The sequence below is a fragment of the Typopeltis vanoorti genome, chromosome 25 (assembly GCF_054136105.1).
Source record: "Typopeltis vanoorti isolate ZY-2024b chromosome 25, IOZ_Tvanoo_1.0, whole genome shotgun sequence".
Classification (NCBI taxonomy): Eukaryota; Metazoa; Arthropoda; class Arachnida; order Uropygi; family Thelyphonidae; genus Typopeltis; species Typopeltis vanoorti.
In genome coordinates this window covers 79,063,530-79,090,879 of record NC_143573.1, presented here as the reverse complement: position 1 = coordinate 79,090,879, position 27,350 = coordinate 79,063,530, and the positions used below count along the sequence as shown (strand labels likewise).

Below are 27,350 nucleotides of genomic sequence, written 5' to 3'. Positions count from 1 at the left end.
CAGTTTTTTACAGTTATACTTGTCAGTTTTATAGTTACACATAATTGTGAGATTGTTTCAGCCTATATGTAAGTGCCCTGAAGATGCCAACAGTTAAAGTATGGCAAAACTAATTTGTTAGGTCAATAAAATTGATCAACACTTTATCTGTAATTTTTAAATCTGTAATTATTAATACATATCACCTCTCCTTCTATCCACCAAACTCTGCTGTCTGCATTCCCTCAGCCGATCCTCATAACTAACATTGTACAGTCCTGAAGCTGTTTTTGTTATCCACCTTTGTGCCCTTTCCACAGTTAATTTATCCTCTTCGAATCCTGGGGACCAAATATGAGAACGATAGTCTAAGCGTGGTCTGATCAGGGTCATCATCAAATTCCTGCCATGTACCCTGAAGGGGGTGTTCAGAATATGATAGTACTACATGAAAAATTTACATAATTACTAACTTCCTATCTACAATTTTCCTCCAAATCAGTCTGTTACTTGTCAAGACTCCAACATTACCAGATCTTATAATTCTATTGTCTAAGGTACTTTGTACCGTATCAATCCACCTATATCTTGGTCTGTCTCTGGGTCGTTTTCCTGCCAACTTGGCAGAGAACACTTATTTTGCTAATCTTTCCTTGCCCATTCTATTTAAGTGACCATACCACCTGAGATTAGCACTGCTAATGTATTCCTGGATACTGACAATGTCAAGTTCTTTCCTAATATCCTCGTTTTTAATAGATATTGCCATTGATGCCATCTGTTCATGCCTCTAATCTTTCTCAGGACTCTCATATCTGCAGTCTCAAGTCTTTGGTCAAGTGTTTTCCTTCTGACCAACCTCTCAGATCCATAAGTTAAAACTGGTTTGAACACTGTCTTGTATACAGCTAATTTAGTGTTCTGACTAATTTCTCTCTTATTCCATATGAATTTATTCTATTGACTTCCTACCATACCAGCTTTGTTGATTCTGTTGTATATTTCCATATTTAATTTACCATCTTCACTAAAAATCATGCCTAAATAGCTGAAATGTTTCACTTGTTCCACAGATTCTCCATTCACAACACAGTTGACATTTTCATTGATTCTGCCTATTTTCATTGTCTTTGTCTTTTTATTGCTGACCTTCATACCATATCTATTACAACAGTTATTCAATTTAGTCAGAGAATCTTGCAGACTTGTAGTGGATTTATTTAGAAGTATAACATCGTCCGCATAAAGCAAAGAGCTGACATTAACATCTCCAATTTTGATATCATGTTTAATTCCACTTTCCTTCATAATGTGATCCATATAGATAATGAATAACAGAGGGGATAATGTACATCCTTGTCTCACACCAGATTTAACATTAAACCATCTTCCTGTACTTCCTTCAATTTTAACTGCTGACTTACAACTCAAATAAAGACTTAGTATTGCTTGATATAATGCCCCATTACCACCATATAACTGTAGCATATTGAATAGCTTCTCTCTTGGCACCTTATCATATTCCTTTTCCAGATCGACAAAACTTAAATACAGATCTTTGTTATATTCGGATGCTTTCTGAACTATTTGTCATAAAGTGAAGATTTGATTTTGACAACTTCTATTTGGCCTGAATTCAGCTTGTTCTTCACCAAGCTTTTCTTCCACAATTCTTCTCAACCATTTCTCAAATATACTTGCATAGATCTTGCCAGGAACACTCAGTGGGGAAATACCTCTGTAATTCTCACATTCAGTTTTATTTCCCTTTTTATATATCGGTACTAGAGAGCTCTACTCCAATCATCAGGAATTCATCCCTCTGTCCAGGCATTCTGAACTATGCAGTGCAGCCACTGTAAGACTTTTATACCAGCATACTATAGCATTTCTGGTCGAATATCATCTACTCTTGCTGCTTTTCCACATTTTAAGCCTTTGATGGTTTTTTCTACTTCAAGTATGGATATGTATTCCTGACTGCATGCCTGGTCAGTGTTTTTTATCACTGTGCTGTCATCACTGCTTGTTTCATTTAGCAAATTTTCAAAGTAATTACTCCATACTTAAAGGATATCTTTTTCTTCCATTTCCATTTCACCTTTATCATCTCTGACTCCTTTTACAGCACTCTTTCCTCCATTCCTAAGCTTCTTCAACAATCTCCAGAATATTTTGCCACCTTCTTGATATTTAAAATATCAAGAAGGTTCCTCAAAATCCTCCCATGACTTTTGTTTAGCTAGTTTTACACACTGTTTAGCTTTCTTACATTTGTCTCTGTATTCTCTAAGAGCACAAGCTGACTTATTTGCCATGATCTTTTGATATGCTTTCTTCTTTTCCTTCACTGCCTCTTTAACTTGCTGTGTCCACCATATGTTCTTAATTTTTCTATCATTGCAGACAACCTCACCACATGCCTCTCTGGCTGAATCAATCAAAGTTTTCTTCAAGGCTTGCCACTGAATCTCCAAGATTTGATTCCTGTTCTCAAACGCTTTCATTATTTTCTTCAATAATCTTTGTGTATTTTAGTCTACAGTTCACATCTGAGAGCTGCTCAACTTTTATTTGCTTTAAAACTTTCTTACATGTTATTCTTTTCATTACAAAATTCAATTTTATCCTCCTCAAGACTAAATAGTGATCGCTTCCAATTTCAAGTCCTCTATACACTCTGGTGTCTCTGCACCAGGGAGAAAACATCACTATCAACAATAACATAGTCACTGAGACTTTTCTTATTCCTTGTCTCTTCTCTCCATGTGAATTTGTGCACATTTTTATGTTGGAACATGGTGTTAGTAATAACCAGTTAATGTTCTAAGCAGAAATCCAACAGGTATTTGCCATTATTATTAGCTTTGCTCTTTTCTCCCAATTTTCCCAAAATATTTTTTTATGTCTGACAATCACTTCCTGCTCTGCTTTAGATCCCCAACAAGCGCCAACTTTTTCTTTTTCATTGTGTCAGTAGCTTTCTCTAGACCCTCAAGAAATTCCTCCACTTCTACCTTAGTACAGCCTTCTGTTGGACCATAGGCACAAATAAGTCTCATTGTCCAGTTCCCCATTCTGATATTTGCCCAAATCACTCTTCTTGACACTGCCTGCCATTGAAGAAGATGAGTCTCGTATTTTGTGTTGAATACTATGGCTACTCCTTCTTTTCCTCGATTGTCATTTACTGAATATAACATTTTGTATTTATTTCTCAGAAAGATCTCACCAGTTTTTGTGTTTTTTGTTTCAGTCACCCCCTATTATGTCGATCTGGTACTTATCTAATTCCTCCGCTAGCTCCATTTCTTTGCCATTCAGGCTTCTTATCTTAAACTCTGGTGATGTTGAGTTGGGGTGTGTTTTCAGATTTTTTCCAGTAGCTGACTTTTCGCTGTTCACCCTGGTTCCCTGGTGAAAACAATGGGAACCTTGTTTAACCGGCCGAAGACCCAGCCAGCATAAAATTTTGTCATGTTGTACCATCGTTTTGTATTTTGGTTTAACCAATAGGAATACAATTTGGTCGACTAAATCCCAAATTGTCAGCCCATCCTCGTTCGTTCATTATCCAGGTAGATACCCAACAGGGTGCACCACGAGAAGGTGAGGATTGGACGTTAGGTCAGAAGCCCTGGTCGGTTCTCTGCATTCCTTTAAAGGCTATGTGGAGGTCTCCTCCCAGTTATGCAGCTTTGACCCTTAAGCACCCCCTGATTAGGGTATTATCATTCCATTGTATAAGAGTGTATATATATATATAGGAATGATAACTCTTTTATCTCTGCAGGTCAGCAATCCTTGTGTTACCTTCATCACCTTTACAATATGTCTCCTGAATTTCAGATTTGTATCAATCATCAACCCCCAGATCTCTTGTCTCCCCTACTTCCTCCAGTATAGATACTCCAATAGAGTATGCAGTGTCCCATCAATGTGTCCCAAACCTCAAGACCTTACATTTTGCTGCATTAAACCAAGATCCCCATTCATATGCCCATCCATCTAGCTTATTCAAATCCTCCTGCAGGGCTACCATATCTGCACTATTACTTATAACCCTTTCCAGCTTCACGTCATCTGCAAACAACTGAATATCTCTCCCCCATGCAATCCAATGTGGGACTCCACTTGTAACCCTCTGCCTCCTTGAAACTGCCCCACCATACACAACTCTCTGATACTTATCGGATAGCCAATCCTGAATCCAGTTGACCAACCTGACATCCAAACCCATGTGCTACAACTTAAATATCAGCTTATCATGTGGAACCCTGTCAAATGCCTTCTCTAAATCCAAGAAAATGGCAGTATATGCCTTTCCCTCATCTACTACTCTTGTAACTTTATTATAAAATGCTAGCATATTACTAAAACAAGAGCTTCCCTTCACAAATCCATGTTGAATATCTCAGATAACATTACCTGAATCTGCCCAGTGTTGTATACGGTCCCTAACTAATTTCTCCGAGATCTTAACAACTACTGATACACAAACTGGCCTATAATTAGACACTTCCTGTCTGCTACCGCCCTTATGCAATGGCACTATTTTTCCTTCCTTCCATTCCCTAGGCACCTTTCCCATAGCCAGACTTTCATTGAAAAGCCAGGTCAAAGGAGCTGTCAGTTCTTTAGCACATTCTCTCAAAACTCGTGGTGAAATACCATCCAGTCCCACAGCTTTACCGACATCCAGAGTACTCAGTATTTGAAACATGCTCTCCTCCTGCACCTCTAAGCCTTGAACCTGCCTTTTCCCTCTAGTATTGAAATTTACTCCTCCAGTATGAAATGCGCAAATAAAGTGTTCATTGAACAATTCCACTATGTCTCCTCTGCACTCTATTCCCATTTTTATCCCACAATGTCATTCTTCCACAATCATTTCTCCTTTTACTGGCCACATAGCTAAAAAATTCCCTAGGATTTTCTTTGGATCTTAGGGCCAATCTCTTCTCATATTCCAGTTTCACCTTACTTACCATACTAGTCACTCTACATTATATTTGCTATTATTCAGCAGTTATTCAACTGAATACCATCATTTACACACACAGTAAAGAGCTGAGATAAATATTTCCAATTTTGATACCAAGTCTACATTATATTTGCTATTATTCATGATCTATAGGGAGCATGTTATGAAGAAAGGTAGCATAGTAGACTTGGTATCAAAATTGGAAATATTTATCTCAGCTCTTTACTGTGTGTGTAAATGATGGTATTCTGTTGAATAACTGCTGTAACAAGTTTGATATCAAAAACAGTCATAGAAAGACAGAAACTGTGAAAATAGGCAAGTGCATTAAAAACATTAGCTACATCCTGAATGTACTTGTAGATCAAGTAAAATATTTCAACGTTTAGGTACAATTTTTAGTGATGTTGGCAAAATTAAAGTTAGATTTATTAGTTTAAGTTTCATGGCACTTGAAAACTCCAATATATTTCATCCAAAGTTTGTGGACATTGTCAGGAAAATACACCATTAACTATATTCAAAACAAGTCATAAATCATGGATATATTGTCTTGTGTCTTGATCACAGCCGAAGCATATGGTATTACACTATTAGAGTTCAAAGGAACAGTTGTAAGTTGCATAGATTAAAATAATAAAATAATTATTATTTAATTTTTTTTTAAAAATCGGAAGCCAACCTTTACTGACAGATACATTTACTCATCCTCGCATCATCATTCATCATAAAACATGAATATTATCAAGAGTGTTATACACAGAGCTCATATAATCTGCTCTTCTGATCCCTTTCGTTACATGAACTGAATAAAATTAAAAGTAATCTGATATATAATGGATACAACAAAACTACCATTCAAAAAATTATTGATATTTATCATTCTTCTACCAGACTGCAGTCTGATGTGAAAAGAATTTAATTACTATACCGTAGAGCAGTGTTTCTCAAAGTGTGGTACGCGTACCCCTAAGGGTACGCAAAAGGTCATTAGGGGATACGTGGCAGTTTTCAGCTATGCATAATTAAAGAAGTCATTATATTTTTCAACAAACACTGCACGGGATAAAACTGCACTAACTAATGAATCACATCCCCTCTCCAACAGAAACTGCTGTACACCAAGCAAAACCATATGTTGCCGGTGGAACATATGGTTTTGCTTGACACTACCCCGTCATTAATGTGTTAAAACTAAGAAATTTTTAGTGAATGTGTTTTAGATATTATAGAATTCAGTTGAAGGGAATTAGCATTTCAACTCAACTGTTGAAATGCTAATTTGTCTTTGGTTCACACTATCTTTTGTTAACACCGCACCAATCATATGCAGTTCTTCACTGCTCTACGTATCTCAAGTCTTGTAAATTACTGGTAATTTTTGCTTAAAATAATTGGAAAGAAGATGACACTATTTGGGTAGATGACTTTGACGATGCACACAAAGAAACTGTTCTCGATGCCAAAAGTAGCGATAGCGAGTAGGAGCTTCTTGGCAAGTCGCACAATTTTCAGTTTTTTTCTGAAAACTTTAGTTTCTAAAAATTCCCACACATATCTCGCAACACAATTTTTTTAGCTTTAATTTTGGCAAAAAAAGTTAGTTATGTAATTGAATAAATGTTTTTTTTTTTTTTTTTTAGCTTTCAAATTCTTACGTATGGATCATTGGTTAAAGATTGGATTTGTAAAACCCCCAAAAGAGAGCAATATAGCAAATACAAGTAGCTGTAAGCAACAAGAAAACATTGATATTGCATCTGGATCAAATGAAATTGATGAGTGTGTCATCTGACATCTCTAGAGAACCAAAATTTAAAAATAAATCATATTTTTTGTTTACATGAACATACAAATTCAAATAAAATAGTTATTTAATTTTAATTAATATTTTAAATTAATTTATTATTTTAATTAATGAATGAATTTATTTTTTAATTAATTAGGTTAATAATGAAAATTTAAGAAGGGGTATGCGGATATCTAAAGTTTGAGAAACACTGCCTTAAAGGAACCCTTGGAACAAATATCAAGAGTTCTTTCTAAATTCAATCTATATGCTTCTTTCAAACCAGCTCAGAAGCTGTCTTATTTCTTACACCATCATAATTACCACCTCTTTTCTTAGCAGGTATTTATCAAGTACCCTGTTCAGGCCATCTTTTCTGTTTTGAACAGACTGGCTATCCTGCCTTGATTTAAACTGAAGAATATCAAGAGCATATTGTATTTTTGAAACCTGCCAAGTCTGGCCTTGCTTCTCATGCTATTTCTTCACTCCATCAAGTTCATATTTGATAATTTCTTCCTTGAAACATGAAAAGTGAAGAAATCATTCAAACCTGAATGATCAGACTATGTGCCAGTATCCAAGTTTTGGGAATTGATCACTATTAACTGTTCATAAGTTTTTTAATTAATTAATAATTATTTTATTTTAATTTTTTAATCTATGCAGCTTACTACAATTCTTCCTTTGAACTCTCATAGTATAATATCATTTACTTCAGCTGTGACTGAGACATGAGCTAATATATGCATGATTTATGACTCATTATTTTGTTTCATCTCTTGAATATAGTTATCAGAATTGTTAGGTTTGTCTTCCTCATAGTGTCCATGTAACATTGGATTGAAATATATTGAAGTTTTTGAATAAATTCTATATAATTTTTGTTACGTGTGTAAGCTGTGAAACTTAGATTAATATGTTTAGTGGATGTGTTCCATTAAAGCTGTTAATTCAAGCTAGATGTATACAAGATAATATTAGAGTGAAGTTAGTAACTTTTCATTTGGTACTATAGTTGTTTGAGAGATACTTGTGCCATAAAAGATTTCTTCAGTTAACATAAAAAAACTCATTAAAAACATCAGTTATTGATGTAAGGCAATATATTTCAGCCTGAATATTACAGGCCATCTTCATTGGCGACACACACTTTGACGCTACACGTTAGAAATTTGATGACTTTTTTCTAATGATTCCCATGCTAGAAAGTTTCTCATCATACACATATTAACACAATGGCTGCACTAATGTTTTTTTTTTAATTTATTGTATTGTTTTAATTTAATTTTTATGTAATCCAGAACCTGTATTCTAGAGGTCAAACAGTGAACTTTTAAAAGCCACTTTTGAACCTCCAAGACAGTAGAAATGAAATTCATCTTCCATCCAAAGACAGTCACAGACATCTAGGCCAGCAAATATATATATATATACAGGGTGTTCGGGATAAATTTGACATATTTATAATTAATTATATTTTTCCGTAAGTTACATGTATTAACACACACTTCTCTTCATTTAAAAGTTTGGACCCTTCTTCATTCATATACAAGATGTCAGAAAGGATGGATAGCTGGAACCCACCTGAATCATGGAAGAGAATAACTTGTATCATGATGATTCGTGCCCGCCATCAAAATAAGGATATTACGACTGCTGCCCAATGCTCCCTGAATACAGTAAAAACAATCAGGCATGAACTAGAGACTTGCAATGGTGACTACGAGGATGTAGCAAGAAGAAAGATCCCTAGCAGACGATCTGATTGCGTTCGTACAGCAGAATTCCTCGCAAATCTGCAGGAACAGGTGTTGAAGAACCCTGGCATTGGAATTCGGGCTTTGTTCGTGGAGTTGCTAACTGTAGTCAAGCCCTGGATAACAAGGGTAGGCCGTATGTATGGCAGCAGGATTCGGCCCCTTGCCACACCTCTGGGAAAAGTCAAAAATGGTTGTCTGAAAATTTCTACGACTTCACCAGTCCAAATGTTTGGCCTCCAAACTTCCCAGACCTTAACCCCATGGATTATTTTGTATGGGGCGCAGTTGAAAAAGACACCAATCGCACTTCCAGTAATACAAAAGCCCAGTTAATGGATAAAATTAAAACAGTTTTTGTGGCCCTTCCCAGGGAGACTGTAGCATCAGCTTGTTCGAGGTTCCGAAGCAGAATTGAAGCTGTGATCGATGCTAATGGTGGTTATTTTGAGTAAATCTTGTTGATAGTATTGTAATTAACTCTGCCTGTAATGTTTTTTTGTCAATTCATTAAATTTAATAGATACAAAGAAGATTTTCTTTTTCCTTACGAAACTGTCAAATTTATCCCGAACACCCTGTATATATATAAGCTAAATTAAAAATCAAAAAAAGTACATCCTTTAGCAAAGCTCTGCTTATTTAATCACTTGATAATTTTTGTCAAAAAATCTCTTAGTCTGTCTTTTGAAAAATCCTTTGTTATAGTTTTACAGAAATGCCAACAAATAATTTCATAGAGAGCTCATTTTGGAATTTTGATGCCCTTTTTCAACCACAGCAGCATCCAGCTCGAGATTTGCATGATACATTTTTTCTTTCAGGTAAGCAATTTTATTCAGTTCTTTTTTTTTTATTATTTCATTTCTTTTTCATAAGTAATTATTTTATATATTCCTTTGAGATCCTTCAAAGGCTTCTATGAATATTTCCAGTGATTACTTTAAAAACATGAACCCTGATTTAAAATATCTGTACTTCTTATGATTACAATGCTTTTAATTTCAAACTTGTTCAGTTGTTAGCAGCACATGGAAGACAACATATGCTCTTAAAACCATATCCATATTTTTTTTTTTTTTTTTTTTTTTTGTTAATACATTAAGGTTTTACTACCAAACAGCTCTCCTTGAAACTCACAGAAATAGTGGTATCTGTTTTAAAATGTTAAAAATGTACTAATAATAGGTGAATGGAGTTGCTTAAAGGTCAAAGCTAGATGACTAGATGAAAAAGGCCTGGTTGGCCTAGTGGTTAGTGTATCCGCTCTCTAGCCAAAAGGCTGGCAGTTCGAATCCCACCATGGGCATGGATGTTTGTAATTGTCTGTGTAAGTACTAGTGGTGGAAGTCGGCAGTAGATGGCATTGGTGTTAGATGATGAAGGTTGGTGGAGTAGTGAGACGAAGAGTTGTAGAGTAGATGTTCTCCCTCGATGAGTCTTTGGACCCCCTGGAGGTGTGATATAATAATAATAAAAGACCTCATACAGTTTTTTTTTAAGAATGTGGAGAACCAACCGGGGTATCTGACATAATGTCTCATCTTAACCTTCTCGTGGTGTCCCATATTAGTAGGCATCTACCTGGATACTGAATTAATAAAGATGCATTGGATATTTGTGATTTAGCCAAGGAAATTTTTTCTGTGTTGGCTAAGACATTGATTATATAACAAAATGATATGTCATGCTAGCTGGGATGTTGTGTGGTTAAGGCCTCTTTCTCAGGGAACCAGGACAAACTCTTCCTTGACATCAGTTGAATTCAAGATATACACATCAGCATAAGAATTATCAATGGAAAAGACATGGAAGTGAACTGGCAGAAGAATTACAGTGGTACTGCATTGACATAATTTGTGTTACCGAAACAAAGATAACAAATACAAGTGAGATTCTTCTAAATAACAAATACAAGATATTATACTCAGGGAATAATGATCAGGGAAAGAAAGGAGTAGCTATAGTATTCAACACTAAACATGAAGATAATCTTCTTGAATGGCCAGCATTATCAAGTAGAGTGATGTGAGCAAACATCAAAAGGAAAGTGGATACTGATACTTATTTATGGTTCCACAGAAGAGACAATGGATTGAAGTAAGTAAAAATTTGTTCCACTTAGGAAAAATCAGAGGGATTTTTTGAGTCTTTAGAGCAGGCAGTGGACATAAAAAATAAAAATATGAAAAGTTTATCCTTGGCAATCTAAACAGCAGAATAAGAAATGAATGTTAGAAATATAGAAATGTTTCAGGAGAATTTAACAAAAAAGACAAAAGCTAATAATGTAAATATCTGTTGGATTTCTGTTCAGAACATGGACTAGTAATCGGTAACACCATGTTTCAACATAAAGATGTGCACCATTTCACATGGAGAGAAGACAAAAGAAATAGTCTGACTGTTGTTAATGATAGTAATATATACACACTGTTCAAAGGCTGCAATTTGAAATAGGAAGCAATCATTTAATTTTGAGCATGATGAAATTGAATGTCTTGAAAAGAAAAATGTGTAAAAAGGTTTTAAATAGAATCAAAGTGGATCAGCTTTCCGAGGAGAACTGGAAATTTGTATCAAAATATACAAATGTTGTTCAATTAAAAATGAAAATTTGAAAACAAGAATCTTATCTTGCAAACTCATTGGCACACTCTGAAGAAAGCATTAACTGATTCTGCCAGACAGATACGAGGATGGTCTGAAAAGTTCTCAGCCTCGACTATAGATGCCAACACTATCACCAAGATTTTTTTTTCTGAGTTGCTACATCTGTCATAAGCATCCATGTGAAATCGCAAGTCATTCTAGTAGTTTGTTTTATACAGCTGTCTGAAGCAAAATTGTCTATATTCCTTGAAATGGATAAAATTGAAAGGATAAAATGGATAAAACACCAAAACAAATTCATTCGAAATTCATAAAAGTTTATAGGTACTCTTCTCCTTCGTTTTCGACAATTAAGAAATGGGCTGCCGAGTTTAAACGTAGTCGTACCAGCCTTGAAGATGATCCATGTGAGGGACGTCCAAAAAGTGTAACAACACCAGAAATCATTGATCAAGTGCACAATATGGTATTGGATGACTGGCGAGTCAAAATGCTTGAAATTACTGAGACTATAGGCATTTCAAAAGAACGTGTAGGATTTATTTTGTATGAAGAATTGCAAATGAAAAAGCTTTGTGCAAGATGGGAGCCGCGCTTGCTCATAGCAGATCAAACATGCACTCACATGAAAATCTCTGAACAGTGCTTGGAGCATTTTAACAAGAATAAAACCAAATTTGTGCATCAATTTATTACTATGGATGAGACTTGGATTCACCATTACACACCAGAATCTAAACAGCAGTCAAAACAGTGGACAGAGTCAGTCAAAGTCGGTTCCATCAGCAGGAAAGGTCATGTTATCAGTGTTTTTGGGATGCTAAAGGCATTTTGTTTATTAATTATCTTGAAAATGGTAAAACAATAACCTGGGAATATGATTCTGATCTTTTAACCAGACTAGATGAAAAAATTTGTGAGAAAAGACTTGATTTGCAGAAGAAAAAAATCATCTTTCATCAGGACAATGCACCTGCCCACAAAGGTGTTTTGGCAATGGGAAAATTAAGGGATCTGCACTATGAATTGTTGGAACATCTGCCCTATTCCCCAGATTTGGCTCCCTCTGACTTCTGTCTCTTCCCAAAACTAAAACACTTCCTTACTGGTCAGCATTTTTCTTCAAATCAAGAGATGATTGTAGCTGTAGAGGGGTATTCTGCTGATAGTAAGATCAGCAGAATACCCCCTCTACAGCTACTACAGGAATGGGATAATGGCATTGGAGCATCGCCTGAATAAATGTATTAGTCTTAAGGAAGATTATGTTGAAAAACTAAAAATAATTTTGAAATTATAAATTCGTTTTTTCATTGTTAGGCCAAGAACTTTTGAGACCACCCTCGTATGTGTTAAAATTGTCTGCAAGGATAAAAAATCAGTGCTCCATGTTGGATTTGAGAACTTAAAAATGTAGTCATAAAAAAGGAGAAAATATGTCTAAAGTTCCTATATGCTCTGAGTGAATGCAGAGAAAAAAGCAAAGCAGTGTGGAAAAGCAAGTAGCTAAACAAAAAATCATGGGAAAGCTTTGCCGAATAATATAGAAGATATATATCAGGAAGAAGAAAGAGTAAAAGCAATCAGGGATGATAAAGGTGATATGAAATTGATCTCTAGTATGCTTACTTTAAAAAATAATTCTGAATGAAACAAGTATTCACAGAACAGTGGTAGAAAATATCCAAGAGGAATTTAATCAGTATTTTTCTCTTCTTAACTTGCGATGTTGGAACATGCTGATTTTTTCCAATCGATTCTATGAGTAGTAGTATGTAAACCATGGTCTCCAAGACCTGATTGACATTAGTTGTGATGGGAGGTGAATTTTTATGTTTTTCTATGTGGATGGTGGCCAACCTGTTCTTTCCATAGTGAGAAACTTTCAGACACAGAGAACTCTATACATCAGGAAACAAAATGAGAAAGAAGTAGATCTTTAGTGTCATAGTATTATAATTACTACAGTAAAATTAGAAAATGCAAAAACTAAATTAGATAAAACTATAATGTAATGCATTTATACAACATTTGACTACCTAGGATGCATGAACACATATGAAAATGAAAAAGATACAAACGTAGAAATTGTAAAATATTTAAAAATAACAGGTGTAATTAACTATATTTAAACCAAACCTAGTTCAAAAACAAACCAGACTAAAAGTATACAATACATTAGCTCTTAATGTTTATGAAAAAACTGCAAAGTATACCCTATTTGATCACAGAAGAAATAAAGAAATTATGAAAGAATTAAACCAAGAACCAGTAATAGAAAAAATTAAAAAATATAAACATAAATGGATGGAACACATTCAAAGAACGAAAACAGAAAGATTACCAAAACAAGCCTTAAAGTACAAGCCCTTAGGAAAAAGAAAACCAGGACATCCTCTTAAACGATTCAACAATGACTTCTAAGGCCGCAACAGTCCATGCTAGGCCTAAATCCTTGATAATACACATGATAATGATGATGATTTATACAACAGTAGTCTTTCTGAATAATCTGACAACTAAAACATTAACTTATTCTGTAAAACCAATGCAATTTTCAAAAGATGGTATGTTTCACCTGGTATTGAAGAAATCATTTCTAGGCTTTCTGGAATTTATCCACTCCCACAGTTCCTTCAGTGACAAAACTCTAAGTTCACCATAGTACTGCACATATGTTATGACATTTGTTTTCCTGCTAAGTAATGCTCAGGCAGAGTGGTCAATAACTTGGCATTGCATAGTAATGTCTTTTTTTATGTTTGTTTGTTTTTTCCCCATGGTAATGTCTGTTGTCATGTGAAAATCAGCAGTTTAAAGTTTAAAACTAATATGATAATTTAGTAAGAAACCCATAAGGAAAACTGTAGTAGTATGTTAAATAATAACTTCATTCTATGTTTTAGCACATTCATACTAAGCATCAGAAAGATTGTGTTGTTGTACACATGCCCATAGAACATGATATGACAGATTGCCTCATCCTTCCAGTTTGCTTATCTGGTGGGGACATAAGTCCATAATGTCTGCTGTTCAGGAGAGAGAATGAGCAAGAGAATTAGTGGTGGTTGTGAGAACAAATGATTTAAGTGGGCATAAGAAAAATATAAGGTCAAATATCAGGAGGTTATTGAGGAGAGGGAAAGATAACAGTATAGTGGGAAAGGTTGTAAGTATATTCCCTAGGTATCACAATGATAAGTTGAAACAGAGAGCCAGAATCATGAATGGTATACTACCAGAGGTGTGTGAGGAGAAGGGAGTGCAGCTTGTGGATGTATGGTATGTATTTGAGGGAAGAATGGAATTATATAGACATGATGAATTCAGTGTCATCGTGTGCCCATTTAGGTTGGGTGTGCTGTCATGTAGCTTATACAACCCACTACAAAATTCACATGAATTTGACTGTATGATTGTGTTTTTACTCATCTATAAAAGTTTTAAGAGTGCATAACACATCAGCACTCATCTTTATTGGTCCAGCACAATTAATAGTAGGAGATCATCATCATCATCAAATTCCTGCCATGTACCCTCAAGGGGTGTACAGGATATGACAGTACTACATGAAAAAATTACATCATTACTAACTTCCTATCTACAATTTTCCTCCAAATCAGTCTGTTACTTGTCAAGACTCCAACATTATCAGATCTTATATTTCTATCGTCTAAGGCACTTTGTACCGTATCAATCCACCTATACCTTGGTCTTCCTCTGGGTCGTTTTCCTGCCAACCTGGCAGAGAACACTTGTTTTGCTAATCTTTCCTCTCCCATTCTATTTAAGTGACCATACCATCTGAGATTAGCTCTGCTAACGCATTCCTGGATGCTGACAATCTCAAGTTCTTTCCTAATATCCTCATTTTTAATATGATATTGCCATTGATGCCATCTGTTCACGCCTCTAATCTTTCTCAGGACTCTCATATCTGCGGTCTCTAGTCTTTGGTCAAGTGTTTTACTTCTGACCCAGCTCTCAGATCCATAAGTTAAAATTGGTTTGAACACAGTCTTGTATACAGCTAATTTAGTGTTCCGACTAATTTCTTTCTTATTCCATATGAATTTATTCAATTGACTTCCCACCATACCAGCTTTGCTGATTCTGTTGTCTATTTCTTAGGAGATGTAGGATAAAAATTGTAGGGGTTGCTTGAGGATCAAAGCCAAATAACTGGGAGGAGCCCTCCACATCACCTTTCAGGAATGCAGAGAACTGACTGGGGCTTCTGACCTAAAGTCCAATCCTCACCTTCACGTGGTGCAACCTGTTAGTAGGTATCTACTGGGTATGAACGAATGAGGATGGGCTGGCAATTTGGGACCTTAGCTGACCAAATTGTACTCTCTGTTGGCTTAAACCACAAACACATATGATGATACAACATGAGATTTCATGCTGACTGGGTGTTGCCTGGTTAAACAAGGCCCTGCTGTTTTCATCAGGAAACCAAGACTAACAGTGAGAAGTAAACTACTGGAACAAGCTCCAACTCAACATCTAAAAGAAGAAAAATAAACCCGACATCAGAACTGAAGATAGGAACCATCAATATAAGGAGTATTAATGGAGAAAAATTGGAAAAGTACCATGTGGGCATAATTGGCATTACTAAGACAAAGAAGACAAAAGCAGAGGAAATCTTATTAAATAATGAGTATAAGATGTTATTTGAAAGCAGTAGTGATCAAGGAAAGGAAGGAGTAGCGATAGTATTCATTACAAAACGTGAAGATAAACTTCTTGATTGGAAGGCAGTTTCAAGTAGAGTAATGTGGGCAAACTTCAAAATGGGGAGATGGTCAATGAAACTTATCTGTGCCTATGGGCCCACAGAAGGTTCTAAGGAAGAAGTGGAGGAATTTTTTGTCATTAGAACAGGCAGCTGACATAAAGAAAATGGAAAGAGTGGTCCTTTGGGGATTTGAACAGCAGAGTAGGAAATAAATTCCACCAGGCATATTAGGAACATTTTGGAAAAATTTGTAGAAAAGAACGAAGCCAGTAATAATGGCAAGTATTTACTGCACTACTGCTCGGGACACAGGCTAGTCATTACTAACACCATGTTTCAACATAAAGATGTTCACAAGTTGACATAGAGAGAAGATACAAGAAATAAGAAAAGCCCCATTAACTACGTCATTGTTCATAGTGATATCAACATGCTGGTTCAGGATGTGCAGAGAATTTGAAATTGAAGTGACCATTACTTAGTACTAAGCAGAATAATAATGGATATCACATTGAAAAAATTGAAAAGAATGTGTAAGAAAGTTTTAAAAATAATTAAAGTTGAACAGCTTTTACAAGTAAATTGTAGACTCGATTATACAAACATTATTGAAAAAAAAAAAGAATCAAATTGAAAACAAGAACCAGACCTTGGAGTCTCAAAGGCAAACTCTGAAGAAGACATTGATTGATTCAGCTAGGGGAGGTATGGTGGTGAAGCTGTCTGCTACGATAGAAAAATAAGAACACCGTGGTGGACACAAGAAGCAGTCCTGGAAAAGAAGAAAGCATACTAAAAGTTTCTGGGAAATAAGTCATCAGACATCCTAAAAGAATACAAAGAAAAATGTAAGAGAGCTGTGCTATGTGTAAAAGTAGCTAAACAAAAGTCATGGGAAAAGTTTGGTAAGAATATGGAAAATAAATATCAGAAAGATGGTAAAATGTTCTAGAGGTACTGAAAAAAGCTTAGAAATGGCAGAAAGAGGATTACAAAATTAATCAAAGGTGACATTAAAACCGAAGATAAGGATATTCTAAATGTCTGGAGTAATTACTTCGAAAGACTGTTAAACAAACCAAGCAGGGAGAAGAAATACTAGAAAATTTTCAACAGGAATACAAAAAGGAGTACATATCAGTACTTGAGGTAGAAAAAGCTGTCAAAAACTTGAAATGTGGAAAGGCAGCTGGAATAGATGATATTTGACCAGAAATACTAAAGCATGGAGGTATAAAAGTTTTGCAGTGCTACACTGCATAATTCAGAGGACCTGGTCAGAAGATCAAATTCCCAATAATTGGTGCAGAGCTCCCATAGTATACATCTATAAAAAAGGGAATAAAGCTAAATGTGAGAATTACAGAAGAATTTCTCTGCTAAGTGTTCCAGGAAAGATTTATGCAAGCATACTTGAAAAGATGTTGAGAAAGATTGTGAAAGAGAAACTTGGAGAAGAACAAGCTGGGTTCAGACTGAATAGAGGTTATCAAGATCAGATTTTCACTTTAAAACAAATAGTTGAGAAATCGTAGGAATATGAAAAGGATCTGTACTTAAGTTTTGTAGATCTCGTAAAGGCATGCAAGGTGCCCAAAAAATTTTTTTTCAAAATACAGGTATCCCTTGATTAATGCAATTAATTAATCCCTGTGTTACCGTTTATATCAAAATTGTGTTAATCTATTATAATAATCAATGGTAAAAATTACAATTCGTCCATGATCGATTACTGTATCAATAATTCATTTTATATGGTACTCTTTTAGGAAAGATAAAAAATGAATGCAAAGTAAATGTTTAATAAATGCTTGTACCTACATTAGTTACTGCAATTTTTTATCAAAAAAAAAAAGTTATCGAGGGTTGTTTGAACAGTTTTAGTTTTTTCTTATCAGCATAAATTCTACAATAACAAGCAAAATGACTCTCTAGACCTTGCCAAACAAGCATTCTTCGATTAACATATGGATCCATATCCATTACTTGTTACTTAAGCGATTCTAAACTGTGAAATATTCCATCCAGTTCTTTGATTGTTATATCCTTTGGAACCTCATCTTCACATTCCACTTGTTCATTGTCTTCATATACATGTTGTTGTTCAATTTCAAAAATATCATTGTCACTGAAATATTTTGGATTTGAATCCAATAATTCTTTAACATCTTCTGCATCGAAACCAAGGTCTTCACCAATTGCAACGATTTGAAAACCACTTAAGTGATTAAGTGGTTTTCAACATCCTGTGAATTCTGAATTCTTGATTTCAAAAAAGAGCATTCTGACAAAAGGTTTTTCCAAACAGCTCTCATGCAGCTAGAAGACACTTGCTCCCATGAGTCATGAATGTTTTCAATTGCATGTTTAATATTAAGATTTTTCCAAAATTCTTGGTGCGTAATCATATTTTCTCCCGTTGTTGTTTCTATTGCCTTTGAGAATGTCTTTTTAAGAAAATAGGCTTTGAAAGTTGCAATGACACCCATGGCCATGGGTTGTAGCAATGATGTCAGATTTAGTGGAAAAAATAAAACTTTCACATTCTCACACAAATCATTAAGAGAACGTGGATGACCAGGTGCATTACTTAAAAGCAAAAGGGCTTTGAAAGCCAACTTATTTCTCTCAAAATAAGCTTCAACTGCTGTACAAAAATAAGACTTAAACTAATCTTCGAATAGTCTTTGGGTAACCCAAGCCTTCTGATTCACCTACCAAATTACAGGTAAAGAGTTCTTGTTACATCCTTTTAAAGCCCTTGAGTCCTGAGATTGATAGACAAGCAGCAGCTTCAATTTAAAATCTCCATTAGCATTCCTTCCACATTTACATTGAGATTCTGCAATATGCTAAGAACTCTCCAATTCATCCACCTCTGTTTCCACATTAGTGTCTGTCACATAGGTATCCTCATTGGGATGATATATCCTTGCAAAGTGGTCACTTATTAACTCAACTATTTTATCTGCTTCTGTCTCCTTGTGACCACCATCACTCATCAAGGTTAATTTTCCATAGTCATTCTTCCTCTTACTTGCCACATAATGAGAACTCTTTGGGTTTCCTTTAGCCAGCTTGTCTAGATCCTTCTCATAATCCTCATACTGTTCATGAGTTTGCTGGTTACCTTTCTATTTATGTACCCTCCACAGTATTTTCTTCTTATTCTGCAGCTCATGCTTAATGAGCTGCAGAATCCACTAACACCTACCTGATTAATCCTCCTTACCCTAGGTATACAATTTAATACTGCTTCCTCTAGATGACCCATAACTATATCCCCATGCACTACTAACATCCTTACCCTGCAGTGTTTTATGTATATAATTATTGTATATAGGCTTTTTAATGCCTGGTTGGTTTTTTCTGTTTGTTACAAACTACTTTACAATTGCTTTTATACACTTTTTTGCACTTGTTTGTACACCTTTTTTAACTTGTTTCTATACCTATTTTATGTTTTTCCTTTATTTATTTATTATCTTGTGTACTTCTATGATCTGTATTAGCACAGTATGACCTTAGCTGTCCTTGCACCTGTGCTACTTTTATCTTCCTTCTCATTTTATCATAATCATCTGCTTTAAAGAGTTCCATGCATATAATTTTTTATTCAGAGCTGTCACATGATTTGCCACTTCCCAAATTTAAACTTTCTGATCAATCTCTCCAGTTAGAGACAAAATAGCTATGGCAGTTGCATGCAAAATCTCTTAGCTGTTACTTAGTACTCACTAACGTTATAAATTCTCTATACATTATCTTGCATGCTTACTCCTCCTCCAGTCTGTATTCCCATTGTTGAAATCTTAGCACTAATACTACTGTTATTCATTTAATTGATCTGTCAGTTTTTTAGTTCTCTATTCATCCAATATGTATTTCATCCTTTTAACTTCTTCATGCCTAACAATCTTAAATTTAATGTCACCACTATCATTCAGGATACTCTGATCAATCTCTCCAGTTAGAGATTGATCAGAGTATCCTGATCAATCTCTACTCTGGTTAGATTTAATCCCAATGTAATTAACAATACATCCTTCTCCCCTCTCCTACCATCACATCTAATCTGACTTTCCTGGATATTTTGTACTCATCATATTCTATTTCTGTAAGGATATATATATATATATATATATATATATATATATATATATATCCCTTTCTGTTAGAGTCTCCTGATGCCAATAATTTTTGGTCCCATGTCATTTATCAATATCAAAATCCATCACTTTTATTCCTGGGCATTATCGAACATGCAACAAAGTAATGTAAAATGAAGTAAACTTCTGAATACAAATCTTAAAACTACTCTTTATTGCTTAATTCCTTCATACAACCAAATTTTAAAAAAATTCTTTTTTTTTTAATGTGTTATTTTAATTTTTTCTGTTAATCCCAGTTGTTTGTTTCACAAGAGATTTGTGGATATATATGTTGGAAAAGGATTGAATAAGAAGGAATAAGAAGAGATATATGTAACAAAGAAGGTTAGGGTAAAGTTGTACTTACCTGAATTTAACATGAGTGTTTGGCAAGATTTGCTATTCCTCCCTAGGACATCTTGCCCAAGTGTACAAATCATCTTGGAAATAAAGTTTCTAGAGAAGTACAGATTCTCGTGCAATTTCTCTCGTAATGAAATATCCCTCATGGGAAGAAAACAGTCAAGAAAAGGGAGAAATAATAATTACTATTATTATTACTATTATTACGGGCAACTCCAGGGAGTCATTAGACTCATCGAGGGAGGCCCCAAATCATATTCATCACAACTATTCAACATTCATACAGTATCTATCATACCTCGCCTTAAACTCATTCACTGTCACAGCATCCACCACAGACTCAGGGAGCGCATTCCACTCATTCACTACTCTAAAAGTAAAGAACCCAGTTCTAACACCTTTACTAACCACGCTTTTGCCCAGTTTCCATGGATGTCCCCTAGTCCTCCCACAACCAGCCCTCTTCTCAAAAATATCTTCTGAATTAATTTTATAGAAACCCTTCAGTAATTTGAATGTCTCAATCATATCTCCCCTCCTCCGCCTATCAACCAATTTTTGCAACCCACAAATCCTCAACCTGTTCTCATACGGTTCATTCCACAGACCTGCTATCATTTTGGTCACTCGCCTCTGGATCCTCTCCACTTCCTCCCCATCACGAAGAAACCTAGGTGACCAAATCTGGGCACAGTATTCGAGATGGGGTCTTATCAAGGCTCGATACAGAGGAACAATAACCTGCTTGTCTCTGCTTGTCAACGTATTCTTCAGTAACCAAGTGATTTGATGAGCTGATTTGGCCACTTTTGCAATGTGTCCCCTAAATTTCAATTCCTTATCCACCAACACTCCTAAATCTCGTGCCTCATCAATTTCCTGGAGCACAGTTCCACCAATGCAGTAAACTGCCGCCAATCTTTTCACCCCAAAATGCATAACCTTACATCTTGCCACATTGAATTGACATCCATTCTCTTTAGCCCAGACCTACAATCTATCCAAATCATCCTGCATAATTTTGACGTCATCTGCATTCACTATTGCCCTACCCAACTTCGCATCATTCAGTTGCCTTTTAGCTCTGTGTATCGCACCGTTCAAACGGGCAATTTCACTACTCGCATTTATCTCACCATTTTCATTATCAATCAAATCATCCATTCCTTCTGTATTTCTACCTTCATTTACACTTTCAACGACGCTCTCACACCTATCTGGCACTACCACGCAATTCTCTAGCACACCACCATTTTCTACATTCTGACTATCGTTAACGATATCACTCTCGCCACACGAAACACGCTTGAAATCCTCATTCTCTTTACACTTTCTGCACATATTAACTCCACTATCACTTTCTAACCAGACTCCCACTGCTCTTCGCAAGGCATACAGCACACAGACAGCACATTGCATAAATTCGTTTACATCAAAACTCTTAAACAAACATGGCGACCTGGCCGCCATTTTTTTCTTTATCGGTGCCATATGTATGCTATTTTTGTTTAAGAGTTTTGATGTAAAAGTTTTAATAATTAAAATAACAGAAAACACGCAAAAATTGCACAGACACACCAAGAAACAAAAAGCAAACAATACTACTTAAAATTCTAGTAAAATTTCTAATGTTAACACAAAATACTACTAATATTTTCAGGAGCTCTTGACAAGCCGACAATCTAATCAGTGCGACACCAAGTGACAAAATAATGGAAAGATAGTTAGGGAATCACTTCAAGGGAGAATGCAAAATGAGACTAACATCACAGAAAGTGTACAGTCTGAGAGGGATAGTGAAAATTGTATAGATAAACAGGCTGATTCCTCATTAGCTTCAAATCCAAAGAAAACAGCCAGACTGCAACTTACCTCATATCAAGTGTCAAGATGGTAGATGATCAAAGCGAAGGGGGAAAAGAAATTAGGGGAAAATAGCCAGAGAATGGGGCAAGGCAATCGTATCCACACAGATTGCAAGTATACAGAAATCAAGAAAGCTGTAGAACATACCTCATCTGAACATATTATAGATACTAGATCTAAGAAATGCAAGGAGGTTAATCCTAGAGAACAAGAGGAGGTTGTAAAAGAATTTTACAGAAGTAAAATTTTTTCTTAGATGGGAGGGACCTATGTTGTGTCCTGAATAATCAAAATATAAGTGGGACAAAACATTAATTTATTCAGGAACAACTAACCTTGATTGTAGGTAGAGAATGTGGTGTTTTGACAATGAACGGCGTGTATATTTGTATAAATAACACTAAGATAGAAGTGAAGAAATATTTAATATGAAAAATATGTGAGACTTAACCTGTTTTGCAGGAGGTCTAATAGAGAAATTTATTTAAAGTAATTTGTTCATGTATTATAAGAAAGCAAAGTGTATAAGCTAGGGTCCAAGGGTCACATTTTAGCCATCCAGAATAACATTTGGCCGGAGCGAAAGTGAAGTTATACAAAAAGGAAGCTAGAACGCTTTCTAAGAAAACATGGCACGCGCACATGGAGGTGTGCGGAGCGCTGTAAACAACGTGGCGAAGTGCGCAAATCTCCAAGATTGAAGCGGGCAATATAAATGCCAATCTCTCCCCACACACACATACACACGAGGCTTTTTGTTCCTGTTTCCTGACTTCGTGGATGTTGGCTCTCGGTCTCTGCCAGCAGAGAAGATTCTAGGCTGGCCATGGAAGTTATGAGTCGTCTGCCATAGCATGCGAGTTAGGGCTAGCTATTCAGACCAGGACAGCCATGCTATATCGTGCAACAGGAATCCAGATGTGTGCCTGCGATACTAGTGAAAGTCCTGAGCGGCACATAGCCTTTCCAATTCGGAGAATCTGGCCGTGCAGTTTCGTGTGTGACCCAGAGAATTGTAGACCTTAAAGGAGCCTTGATGTCCAGACAAGGCTGAAGAAAGAACTGAAAGTCATTATAGGAATGGTAATGTAGATTGTCATATTCTGATTTCCAGTTGAAGATTTATGTGCGAAATCTTTAGGAAATTTTGTGTAATGGACTTATTGTAAAGAACTTTAGGAACTATCCCAATTTTAGCATTGACCTGTCCCTGTTTAAGAAATGTTTCCCTAGAAGGGATTTGTATAAGAGATGATTGTGATATGTTGCGAAATATAACAAGTGACCACGTGAATGATAAAGGATAAACTACAGAAGCTAGAAGTTTGTTAAATTATACATAGAAGTGGTCCAAGTAATTTATTCATGTATTGTAATGTTAATATTGAAATTGAGGTCTTGCTAGCAACACAATATAGTTAATCATGCATTTATATTTTCTTATGTATAATTTCTTGATTTAATAAATATGTTTCATAGCATTTGCCTGAGTCCAGCTTGTTATATGAATTCAAATAGCCACTCATAAAATTACCATCGAACCTAGTGGGAGGGACCCACGAGTATAATTTGATATTTAGAGCCACGACTGCATTCACTGATAAAGAGAACAGGAATTAGTTTATTTATTGTTGGAAGTTTATTACTGTGTAATCACTCTGAGAGAGCCACCTTGGATAAGAGTCTCGTCTATCCTCAGTATTGGTTGGTGCAGTTAAAATATAAATTTGTCAATATTTATCAGGTGAACTGCCTCAGAGGATATATTTAATGGCAGTGTCCCATACTTGAACAAAGCCCTAATCATAAATTAAATTACACATGACTAAACTTAAGAACGGCCTAAATTTAGCTTGTTTAACATGTTCATTGCCAATCGAGCGATATCGCATGATGCGCGTGGACGTCGCTAACTAAATAAAATAATAAAAAGAATTTGGCCACCACACGAAATTCCAATTTTCAGCTTCGCAATGAAAGTGTTAAAGAAAGGGAAATTTGTATGAGTGAGTAGGGTATACATAACTAACAAGATTAGATAAAGATATAAAGGTAATATAGTTAAAGAATATGCAAACCATATAATGGATAGGTACATAACAGTGAGGAGTGGAGATTAGGTCAGAAGCCCTGGTCAGTTCTCTGCATTCCTTTAAAGGCTGTGTGAAGGTCTCCTCTCAGTTATATAGCTTTGACCCTTGAACACCTGGGTAAAACATGTGCTTTTGTAAAATCTGATATCCCTTGTCAAGGGCTATCCAACTTGGAATTCTCATTTTTTTATCTGCTCTGGCTCAAATTGCCTTACCTCACTTTACAGCCTGCATTTGTCCCCTTTACTGCTCTCCTAACTCTGATAGTCCTGCTGCTCTTCTTGACTACTTATCGCAAAGAATTGATTTCTGACAAACTAATTACCCAAATTGTGAAATTGTCTTCCTTGGGGACTTTAGCATCCATAACACAAACTGGCTTATTTCAAATAAGCCAGATTCCAACTTCACAGATCAAGTTGGAAGGGAAGCTGAATCATTTGCCATTATTCCTGACCTAACACAAATAGTCCATCTTCAAACCAGAATACCAGACAATCCTCATCATTGCACCAACATTCTTTACCTTTTCTTAACCAGCTCTCCCTCCAAATACATTGTGCATGTCTGCTCTCCCCTTGGCAATTCCTTTGCTTCAGTTTGTCATCCTTAGCCAATCTCGGACTCGTACAATATGGATGTATAATTGTGCCAGCTGGAATGACCTCTGGAATTTTTGTCACTTTTCCATGGTTAGATTATTGATTTTACTCTCTCACAATCCAAACACCTGCACTAAACTAATAACTGAAATAATCCTCAGTGGAATTGAGAGCCTTCATTCCTCACTCTACTGCACCCCCCCCCCCCCCCACACACACAACCTGTATCCAAGCTCTGTTTCTGTAAAAAAAAAAAAAATAAATAAAAATAAAAAAAAAAAAATAATAATAATAATAATAAGCCTCTGCTGTCATTGAAAAAAAAAAAATGCAGCTTATGTGGTTTAAATTAAAAACTCCAACTTCTCATTCAGTTAACACAACAACCAGAAATATGCATAAAAAAGTTATCAATGATTCCAAAGCACACTTCATAAGAATGAAATGTAATAAACTTATCTCCTGCTCAACTGGCATTCAGGTCCCTTGCTAAGCTTTTTGGGTATGACTTCTTTCCTTCCCTATCACTGCCTTTCTTGCATCTTGATGGCACTATGGTAAACTTACCCAAGGAAAAGGTGGACCTCTTGGCATCAATATTTTCCTCTAACTCATGCCTGGACAACCAAGGTAAATCTAAACTTCCACAAACTGCCCACTGCATGCTTCCTCTGAACTTTTGCCAAAAGGACATCAGAAAATCCCTCATTAATCTTGATACTAATAATACTTCTGGTTCAGATGGTATTCCTCCAGTTTTTCTCAAGATTTGTGCTTCAGAATTGACACCAATACTGTATTGCTTATATAAACTGTCATATTCTACTGGTATCTATCCAACAGCATGGATGCAAGCCTACATCTAGCCTTTTCCAAAAAAAGGAAGACAAAAGTCAGCCATCTATTGACCTATTGCTCTCACCTCAGTACTTTCAAAAGTGATGGAGAAGGTTATTAACAACCAGTTTCTTCATTACCTGGAGACTTCATAGTTAATTAGCAATCACCTATATGGATTCTACCATTCTCATTCTGCAGTTGACCTCATAACTAATGTTACCCACTTTTGTACACAGGCCATGGAAAGATTTTGAGAAATTCATGTTATTTCTCTCAATATTTCTAAGGCATTTGTGATGTCTTGCCCTGAGGATTCCTGAACAAGCTGTCATCTTATGGCCTCTCTTCTACACTCTGTGATTGGATTGTGTGTGTGTCATGGTGGATGGCTTCCTCTCATTGGATTTCCCCATCAATGCAGAAGTGCCTCAGGGTTCTTCTGTATCAGTGACCTCCTTTCTCTGACTTCAAATCCTATTTGAAGTAACCCAATGTTAGATGCCTCAAGATCCTCCATAGCCAGTGACTTGAACACTGACCTCATCAACATCCTCAAATAAACTCAATTCTGTCTTATTACCCCCAAGAAAAATGTTACCCAATTCCCTCTCATTTTTGATAATGTTGCAGATTCCTTTCAAGATCAGCTTTCTCTTCTTTGGTTGACTGTCACATCCAGTTTATCCTGGCACAAACATATTACTTACACAGCATCCTTAATCGCTAAAAAAAGCTTGGTATTCTTTTCCATTCTAAACATTGCTGCTCTTTCTCTCAACTCCTAATACTTCATAAAGCTCAGATCTGATCAGCTTTGGAGTACTGTTCCCACATTTGGGGTGGAGCACCGAAGACCTCCCTAAGAATTCTTGATAATATTCAGAATAGGGTAATATGCTTAATAGATGTTTGAAGTTTTTTTCACTTGGTTAGACTATAAATTATATATTTAGTTTAATCCTTTATCCAAATGTAAGCAACTGGCATATGGAAATATGAGTTCTGCATTGCTTCAACCTTGGTATCACCTCTGGTATGGCTCCCACTGAAGAGACTCAATAAAGGTCAAAACCAGTCTGGGTAGTGACCCGTCCCATAATGCATAGCATTATACATATCTGCAAGGAGATGTGCTTTGCATTATGGGATACTAAAGAAAGTGATGAGAACTTGGTCCACCTTTGCCAAGAGTTGCCCTAGTTCTGAAGATACTTCAGGCGCAAACTTGTTTTGTTTGCTTACACTTGGATAAAGAATTAAACTAAATATATAATTTATGCTTAATTGATGGTCCTTCCTTCACAGACTCCCTTCAGTCACTTTATCATAGGTGCTCTGTTTCAGCACTGTGCCTTTTCTATAGGTACTTTCATGAGCATTACTCTTCTGAATTGTTTGCTACCATTCTGCCACTTTCTTCTAGCCATGTAAGAACTAGAATAGTCACTGGCCAACACCTATACATTGTCCAACTTCTTCAAACACACCAAACTAATTTCTCATCAGCATGCTTCATTCCATCCATCTCTATTCTTTGCAACAACATCTCCCATAATGTTTCTCTCA

The 27,350-nt window shown here is 35.8% G+C and overlaps 1 protein-coding gene across 1 annotated transcript in view; it reads left to right on the top strand.

The window, feature by feature from the left end:
- Nucleotides 1-27,350, top strand: part of alpha-PheRS (phenylalanine--tRNA ligase alpha subunit) — a 274,725-nt gene that overhangs the window by 145,453 nt on the left and 101,922 nt on the right. The window contains exon 7 of the mRNA XM_090414434.1: nucleotides 9,221-9,336. Within this exon, the coding sequence (XP_090270560.1) occupies nucleotides 9,221-9,336 (116 nt within the window). The remainder of the gene's footprint in view (nucleotides 1-9,220; nucleotides 9,337-27,350) is intronic.